Source organism: Nematostella vectensis, chromosome 9 (assembly GCF_932526225.1).
Source record: "Nematostella vectensis chromosome 9, jaNemVect1.1, whole genome shotgun sequence".
Classification (NCBI taxonomy): Eukaryota; Metazoa; Cnidaria; class Anthozoa; order Actiniaria; family Edwardsiidae; genus Nematostella; species Nematostella vectensis.
The window spans coordinates 630,941-640,927 of NC_064042.1; the positions used below are offsets into that span (position 1 = coordinate 630,941).

Genomic DNA, 9,987 nt, shown 5'->3' on the forward strand with positions numbered 1-9,987 from the left:
ATTTTGTTCGCTACATCTAATTTGCGCTTTTCCCACTAAAAGTTTTGCCGCTCTTCGTCGGCCACAGAAGCTTTTGATATGCCGGTAAATAAATGACAAACTACACACGTATCGATCAAACACCTTCTAAGAGACCAAAGAGTCTAGCAAGCCTTTCTTAATATTGACTTCTCGACTTAGCAAATCAAATTAAAGAAACAAAAAGAAATCACGAGTTTTTACCGCTTAGAAAATTTAATTCTGGTGGTATTGAGCAATAGAATAGTTTGGCAATTTGGTACCCCCTCCAACTACTTTGAATTTTACCATTTCTGTTTTTAATGTGTTTGTGTTTTTTTTTTCACTTTTTTGCGGAAAAGTACGCGGGGGTGAGGGGATTAAACAATAAGAAAAAAAAATTGAAATAAAAAAAAAGTAATTGGCCTGGAATCGAACCCGGCCTGAAGAACAAAACGGAAACCATACATTCGGATTACCCAATCGGTATGGCAGCACAAGGCTTTTACGGAAGGCTTGTAAAGAACCCGAAGGCCCCAAGCACCGTTATTTCCGGCGAATATGCTGTACAATACTCTTGCAAGGTATTCCAACCCGCGCATTAATGGGGAGGCAATAACTAGGATCCCAGGCCTATATTACGGTTACGCCATTCACAGCTCGCCGGGATATTGAAGGAAAAAAAAATACAGGTCTATTTGGGCGTCTTGGGTCCCTTGGGGGCTGCCTTTGTCGCCGTGGCCGTCTTTTATTGTGTACAGGATATCAAATTTAAAAAGAATAAATGACGCTGTTTTGGGAACCGTTGTTTTTCATATGAAAAGCAAAAAAATACATAGAAATATATAAAGTGCGATCCTCTTTTTCTTTATGGTTTAAGCTTATTAACCCATTGACCGGCCTAAATCAGCACAAGCAAAAAAAAAAAAAAAAACGAAAATGCAAATAAAGACGGGGATGTAAGAGGAGGGGGGGGGGGGGGCGTTTAACCACAAAATTCGCAATACTGAATACGCTAAAATATGGGGAATACCCTTAAATATGGGGAAGATCTTTTTATTTTTTTTAAATACCCTGCTTAAAATAGCCAGGGGTCAAAGGAAAGAGTCCAATCCACTCCTATTCTCGGAATAATACAGCTAGACATATAGTGTCATCCAGGCGAGAACGCCCTCCTTGGCTGCCAAGAAGTGGGTTATTCCTTATTGAAGGACCATCAGATACTATACTTTTTCCATGTTATACCCATGAATGCGCATATCCAGAATTTTGTCAGATCTCTCATCTTCGCAGATGGATCAAATGACTATATATTTTTAAATTATAAGATGGACCAAGCTTAAATTTCCCAATAAGCAACTAGTACAAAAGATATTGGTTTTGCAGTCTTTTATTCAATATATTCCAGGTTATCTTGCGATTCCGTAGTTTGACTGCAAATATAAATTTTTTTTCTTTTCATTTAAAGTTTTATGTACAGTGTGACCATAGCTATGATTATAATTATTGTTTTTACCTACTAATAGAAAAGAAACTTGACTGCAAAACACTTACTGCAGGGCATTCTATATTAGGCATTTCTTTCATGCGGCTGTGCTGTGATGAGCCACACCCAACTCGGAATCATGGGGGCCCATGAAAACATGGTGTCGCATGTCAGTACTTATACGCTGGCCTCATTGTTTACAAAATTTATACATCGAAACAGATCAGTTTATCGATGATAATACTCCGTCTTGTGTGTGACTTTTAACAACCATGTCTCTTTATCATACAGTAAAAAGCTCGATTATTAATTACCTAAGATCAACCCTTCAAAATATTTACATAAGCGATTGGAATAAAATCATAGCATGGATAAAATCAATGAATAAAATAGTAAAATTGAGTAGAATGTAGCTCGTAATATTGAAATGTTCGGGGTGCATAATAATGCCTGTATTATGGGACAGGTAAGTCCCAGTCTCCTGCATAGCCGCCCTTAGGGTGAGTGAGTCTCTATCATTTGGGGAGGAGATGGGAGGGGGGGGGGGGGGGGAGCTCAGTTTCACACTAAGGACGGCTGGGCGGGAGACTGAGTACCATGGTCACGTGATGCACCAATTGCTCTTTCCATTATCACGTGATGCACCAACATGTACCGAAGTTGACAATTTGCTAAACGTGATCAGGAATGCACTCGTAAAAATATCTCTTAGCAGTTGATCCAAGCTCACGCAATCATTTCTTGGTTTTAACACGTGATTAAACCACGTGCCGCCTCGGTAATTCGTCGCAGGTTCACGTGATCACTTCCCATTCTGCCCTTCCCCAGGCTTCAGTCGTTCGTGTGCTTCTCTTCTCAATCTGCTCACCAGACGCCTTGGTAATGACCCGGGGAGCTCAAAACAGTTCTACAAAATCGTATCAATCAATACAATTGATATGGCTCCGGTATCAGTTAACATAACATAACATAACAAACTCTCAAGTTACCGTCATAAATGAATGGCAATCCATAACATAACATAACATAACATAACATAACATAACATAACATAACATAACATAACATAACATAACATAACATAACATAACATAACATAACATAACATAACATAACATAACAAACTCTAAGTTACCGTCATAAATGAATGGCAATCCATAACATAACATAACATAACATAACATAACATAACATAACATAACATAACATAACATAACAAACTCTAAGTTACCGTCATAAATGAATGGCAATCCATAACATAACATAACATAACATAACATAACATAACATAACATAACATAACATAACATAACATAACATAACATAACATAACAAACTCTAAGTTACCGTCATAAATTAATGGCAATCCATAACATAACATAACATAACATAACATAACATAACAAACTCTTAAGTTACCGTCATAAATGAATGGCAATCCATAACATAACATAACATAACATAACATAACATAACATAACATAACATAACATAACATAACATAACATAACAAACTCTAAGTTACCGTCATAAATGAATGGCAATCCATAACATAACATAACATAACATAACAAACTCTAAGTTACCGTCATAAATGAATGGCAATCCATTACATAACATAACATAACATAACATAACATAACATAACATAACATAACATAACATAACATAACATAACATAACATAACATAACAAACTCTAAGTTACCGTCATAAATGAATGGCAATCCATAACATAACATAACATAACATAACATAACATAACATAACATAACATAACATAACATAACATAACATAACATAACAAACTCTAAGTTACCGTCATAAATGAATGGCAATCCATAACATAACATAACATAACATAACATAACATAACATAACATAACATAACATAACAAACTCTAAGTTACCGTCATAAATGAATGGCAATCCATAACATAACATAACATAACATAACATAACATAACATAACATAACATAACATAACATAACATAACATAACATAACAAACTCTAAGTTACCGTCATAAATTAATGGCAATCCATAACATAACATAACATAACATAACATAACATAACAAACTCTTAAGTTACCGTCATAAATGAATGGCAATCCATAACATAACATAACATAACATAACATAACATAACATAACATAACATAACATAACATAACATAACATAACATAACATAACATAACATAACAAACTCTAAGTTACCGTCATAAATGAATGGCAATCCATAACATAACATAACATAACATAACAAACTCTAAGTTACCGTCATAAATGAATGGCAATCCATTACATAACATAACATAACATAACATAACATAACATAACATAACATAACATAACATAACATAACATAACATAACAAACTCTAAGTTACCGTCATAAATGAATGGCAATCCATAACATAACATAACATAACATAACATAACATAACATAACATAACATAACATAACATAACATAACATAACATAACATAACATAACATAACATAACATAACAAACTCTAAGTTACCGTCATAAATAAATGGCAATCTATAACATAACATAACATAACATAACATAACATAACATAACATAACATAACATAACAAACTCTAAGTTACCGTCATAAATGAATGGCAATCCATGACATAACATAACATAACATAACATAACATAACATAACATAACATAACATAACATAACATAACATACCATAACATAACATAACATAACATAACATAACATAACATAACATAACATAACATAACATAACATAACATAACATAACATAACATAACATAACATAACATAACATAACAAACAAAGTTACCGTCATAAATGAATGGCAATCCATTGTGGACGGTGTAGTAGTAATGTCCTGCAAAAAATCACAAAGCTCATGTAAATAATATAACTTTAAATCAACCTTTTTTTGTACAAAGTGTGGGGCCCGTTTTTTTTGCGCATTTACTGTTCACGTACAGTTCCTTCCATAGGGCGTGTGGTTTGCATACAATCTTCTTTTATAAGAACGTCTAATTTTTAGTTGAGTTTGGGCAGTTCTTAAGGTAATTCCCTTGAAATAGTTCTACAACCCAGAATTTTTTAAAACTTGGCATAAACAAAATTGTAGTAAGGCTTTCAAAAAATGTAATAAAAAAATGGGGGTACCAACCTCGTTTTCACAACAGAGGGGCGTAGAGTTGACGCGTTTTTAATGATCGCGCAAGGAAAAATCCCAACTCTTAGTTTTCAAAAAGAGTGCCTATAGTCTTTAGAAAATTAAGTTCTGTTTGTCGAGCTGCCAAGATCCGATCTCCTAAACAATAACCTGTAGTAGCTAATGTTCAAAACAAATCACATTTTAAGAGATCGCACAAAAAGACATTGTTTTCGCCGGTAAAAAGCGCTATTTTGATGTATTTTTACGGCTTTTAAGAGAAATAACAAAACTTCTACAACCCAACTTTTTTTCTTTTTTCAGTATATCACTATTCCGTATATGTTTAACTATTTGAGCAAATAAAAAATAGGGGTAACCGACTTCGTTTTTCTGTCAAAGCGATTTTAAGTAAAAAACGCGCGCCTTTTGCTGTGTTTTCTTGTACAACTGTGGCGCGCGCACATTTAATACCGGAAAATTCGAACAACAGCGCGCGCCAATATGCACAGAAGAGGTGCGCAGTGCAATTCAAGGGAATTACCTTAAAGTTGAATTTACCTGAGAGCAAATCATGTGTTGTTCGATGATCGCATGTGTCTGTTCTTCTAAGGAAAGTACCAGGCGCGTACACAGGGGGTGCACGCGCACCCCCCCCTTGGCGACCAAAAAGTGATTCATTTCTCATTAAGAAATCTTCAAATACTATGCTTTTTCCATATGATACCTATTACTGCGCACACCTGTGTGCGCGCCTAAATACCATGTACAGATAACAAACCAACATCGAAAACAATAGTCCTAAATCTTCGCCAAACTCTGGAAGCTCAAATTTCGGCTCGCTTAAACTGCCGAAAATACCGTAACCGAACTTCGGCGAAAACATCTGAAATTTCGGATTGAGAACAAAAGGCCGTAATTCAGCGAACTTTGGCTAATTTTGTTTGTATTACTTTCCGTCAGTAATGTATACACAACCGCGATAGAGCTATCAAAAAACCTGTTACAGCAGCTGTTCTTTTTTCGTCTATCTAGTTTGCTTTAATCATCAGACATTCTAAAGTAGTCTGCTTAGCAGTCTTTACTGAAATTTTTATCTTACAGTATCACCATTCATAATTTATCAAAGGTAGCCACCAATAGATCACTCTGACTGGTACACCTAAATAAGCACTGTTCTGAGTATGCGACAACCTACCTTCATGACATTGCAGAGCTGAGGAAAGTCTTTTGCGGCGAGCAGTTTGTCTTGGTGAAGGGCTAACAGAGTGATAGCCACTCTTAACAAGATCTTGGAGCCTTCATAAAACAGGCTGTCCCATATCCGAAGAACCGTCTAAATAAAACAAGAAAATTAGCCTTACAAAGATTTGATTGAAATGTGTTTCCTTGACAAAATATGTGTCAGGTGGTAGCCATATACCTAACATGGACGAGATACTAGAAAGAAAAAAGATCTGCTAATAAGCTTAACAAACCCTCCAGCTTAAAACCCTGGATACTGAAATTCGTCCCTTCTGCACCAACTGTAGCTGTAGCTTTGCAAGAGTGAATAAGATCAGGGGCCTAGCCAGGGGGGGGTGCTAGGGTGCCCGGGCCTGGCCCCCCCTTTTCAGTAGCCAAAAATACAGAAAATGTATGAGACATTATCTAAAACACAGAAGAAAATGCTACGCGGCTGAAGATGCTGTGATGAGAGACAGTTTTGCATGGGCTGAAAATGGTAAGTTGTACTGGAGCACCAAAATGCATGGCTTTGCAAAAGGTATATTTACCTCAACAGGTAGGACGTCAATATAAAGGCAGATAAACCACTTAGTAGAGAATATGCTGTAGGATAGACCGATAGACTCGATGTGATGGTGAAGGGTTGGTAGCTTAATTCTGAAATGAATAAATATGACTTCAGTACATATTGTGTGTTCAAATGTGATACACAAAAAGTCTGAGTACTTGATGAGCTTTGGTATAAAAATTTTTCAAATAAATAAATGAAATTTAATGGCCCTGAAGGGAGGGTGAACTTGAATAATTCCTCAACCAGCTACCTTCATTGAACATAAGGAACAGTCCCAGAGAGAGGGTTGGGGTTAGATAAGTTACTTAGATGAAAACTCACTTGACAAGTTCCGAGAGGACCTCTTGTTCCACCTGCAGACCCATCATATCTTTGGCGTAATAATCTAGAGAATCACAAATAGGATGGTGAAAGGGTTTCATATTTATTTGCATAAGGGATTGAAGAATAATATGCAATGGCACCTGGGGATAGGAACAATGGTGTTGTGATTTGAGATAAGATTCTTTACTAGGTATTTACAAACCTTAAAAATATGACCCCCAGTCCATAAAAACAACAGAGATCATGCATCTAAATACCTGGTAGCCTCTTCATCATCATAGCTTCCAGTAACCAGAAGGCAGGCTCCTCTGTCTTGATTATGAGCAGAAGTAGACCAGCTATGTAATTCAACCCCTGTGATAGTGATGACAAAGGTAGTGGCATTAAAAAAAACAAAAAAAACAGCTGTGTCCACTTCTTATGTATCAGGGGAGGATGTGTGGGAGAATCTGTTCTGTGTTGGATGTTCCTACCTGACAGTAGCCAATCTTAGGATTGTGATGTATCAGGGGAGGATGTGTGGGAGAATCTGTTCTGTGTTGAATGTTCCAACCTGACAGGATGTGTGGTAGAATCTGTTCTGTATTGAATGTTCCTACCTGACAGTAGCCAATCTTAGGATTGTGAACTGCATAAGCAACTAAAATGTTCTTTAATTTCTGTTTAAGGCTATCAGATGAGGAACCAAAGTAGATATTTTCTGGAAAGGTCCTGTCAATATCTGTGAATACAACAAACATGAATGCGTCAGCTGCAGGTACAACTGCAAAAGAAAACAGTTAGGTATTCTTAGGTATTGATGAAGGGTTTGCCTTTAAGCCTGTCTTAAACAAGCATGAAATGAGCTACAAATGATTGTGGCATAGCCAGCCCCATTGCCTGTGCAGTGATAGAGGGGGCTAAATAACAAAGTAATATCAGTTTTGTAGAGGGGTTACAGCCCTCCAGCCCCCTTAAATGTGTGGTGTGTAAACATACACAAGGGCGTTTACAGGGGGGTGCACAAGGTGCATGCGGACCCCCCTTGGTGGTCAAAAAGTGGGTCATTTCTCTTGGGATATTTAAATGCTGTGCTTTTTCAATATGTTACCTATAACTGTGCACTCCCCTCAGCCAATCCTGGGTAGGTGCCTGATACATGTGTGCTTTCCCTATTTCTGTCTTTCATTGTTAGGCACCCTAAGTCAAGCCAAGCTCACCTGTTAATATACTGTTCCTCACAATATCATCCAACTCAGATTCTAACAGTGATTGATAGTATCCCGGAAGCTTCTTCATTCTCTTCCGGGCCCCACTTATATCCATCCATACCTAAATACAAGGAAATACATATTACACACTGTTGAAAAACCTAAACATTATACACACTTGTTGATAGATAGCAGAAAGGAATTGAATAAGATACTTGAAATGATTGATGCACACTTATTTACTGTCATTACAAACTAATAGGGAAAAAATGACAGACATCAAAATTCAAGAATATAAAAATGTATATGAACCGAAAATTAAAGAGTCAAGAAAAAAAAACAGACAAATGTCTACAGAGAGATGGACAGACATACAAAGTCAGTCAGGAGTCAGACAATAGCTTCCAATTGTAGTAACACTCACCTGTGCTCTATGACTTGAAGGCACTCCTTTCCTAACAAATCTCTTGACTGAAAGACAAAACAATCACTTTCAAGCTACACTGCAAGTCAGGAAAATAGAATATAGTGACACAATACAGTAGCTCATTGATATGGACTTTTTTTTCTCTCACAAAGGTGTGGGAAATTGGCTACACATAGGAACTAGGAATCCTTCCACTTTTTAGATAAGAACATCAGGCTTGTGGTCCCATCTCTAACTGCACTTTTTTCTTGTATTGGTAAAAGAAAAGTTGTCCAATCTTCAGTGACAGTACTAGCTCTCACTCATGGTTGTAAAATATGAGAATCAGTCTGTATCTACATACCGATGAGTAAAGTCTGTCACATGTGAAGTGCAATTGATTATGTCTCATAGTGTAAATTTACATTCATTTTCATTTCCATGCATCCACACTTACTTTTTCTAGACTTTTTAACTTTTGAAGAACCCTTTAATACACTGCCCCATCGAGTAGCTCTATGTGCCAGGATACGTATGTAAGATGACATAAATTCGCTGTAGGTTTTGTAATCAAAGTCGTCTGGTCGGTGGAAACCATACTCATCAACTGGACTTTAAAAGAAGAACTCAATAATCAAGAGCTGATCTGGTTAATTGGCTAATGGGAGAGGGGAGGTGTTTATTCGATGGTAATGGGGTGTGAACCTGCAATTATTATTTTTTAATGGAGAGTTTTTATTCCAAAATAATAAATTTTATACTGTACTGTATTCCTGATTAGCTGAGCTATTTCAGTGATAATCTGTACTCTATTATATGCATTATGTCTGTGCAGCCTAACATCATTTGCATGTGCAACCAACATCAACACAGCTGATTGGCTCATTTGTGCGCTCACATCTAAAGCTAGCCTGCTTCACCAAAATGCTGTGACACATAATCCAGATGACTTGACATACTAATATGCCCTTGCTTACATTTTATAACAAAATAAAAAACAGGTTTAAAATCGCAATATGGGCAAACGACTATGCAATAATACTGAACCTCTGAGAAATGTCAGGAAGAAAAATATTCTCAATAGACATACTTTGTGCAGATCAACACGATTCGTTGTGTACCTTCAGTTCTTTTCAGCACTACATGTGATACATGTAAGTTCTATCGATTCATGTGATTTCGACGTGGCTACATTAGATTTTAATCATTTACTGCTCTAAATGGTATAAATATTACATAATCTAATTCAATCTAATCCTGTAACTCTTAGCAAAGGCCCAATATTGCCAAGTTAGCAAGCGATCACTAGTTCCGCATTACCTCCATCGCCGTTCAAAAAGCTGATCAGGATGTTGTGTGTCAAATTTGTTTTCATTCATACTCACCAAAAACGACCGATTTAGAATAGAAATTGAATCGGTAGAGAAGCCAAATATTTGGTTATAAGCTTACCTTTCTATTGTAGACATATTAATGTCTTGATATGAGGAATGGAAGCTGAAAATAGTACGGCCCCTTACGTTCTTGTCACGACCAGAAATTGATTACAAACAAATCTACACTAAACACGAATCTAATTGGTCTAGAGTTATCTATTGTCTGCAATATACCAATCATGCTACTTGTTATT

General features: G+C 36.3%; 1 protein-coding gene across 3 annotated transcripts; it reads right to left on the bottom strand.

The window, feature by feature from the left end:
- Window positions 1–1,371: 1,371 nt before the first annotated feature.
- LOC5505311 (growth hormone-regulated TBC protein 1-A) lies at window positions 1,372–9,914 on the bottom strand. Of its 3 annotated transcripts, none has more exons than XM_048732807.1 (11): window positions 9,810–9,914; window positions 8,815–8,969; window positions 8,376–8,422; window positions 7,961–8,072; window positions 7,361–7,482; window positions 7,019–7,115; window positions 6,759–6,822; window positions 6,415–6,469; window positions 5,838–5,975; window positions 4,310–4,357; window positions 1,372–2,390 (listed from the first exon to the last, which is right to left on the bottom strand). In XM_048732807.1, exons 1-11 carry the CDS (start codon window positions 9,824–9,826, stop codon window positions 2,286–2,288), a joined length of 960 nt encoding a protein of 319 aa, XP_048588764.1. In that variant the 5' UTR covers window positions 9,827–9,914; the 3' UTR covers window positions 1,372–2,285. The 3 variants fall into 3 exon arrangements, with proteins under 3 accessions (XP_048588764.1, XP_048588763.1, XP_048588765.1); XM_048732806.1 differs by having other exon boundaries at window positions 6,415–6,523; XM_048732808.1 differs by having other exon boundaries at window positions 6,415–6,523; window positions 8,815–8,964; window positions 9,810–9,896.
- Window positions 9,915–9,987: the final 73 nt, after the last annotated feature.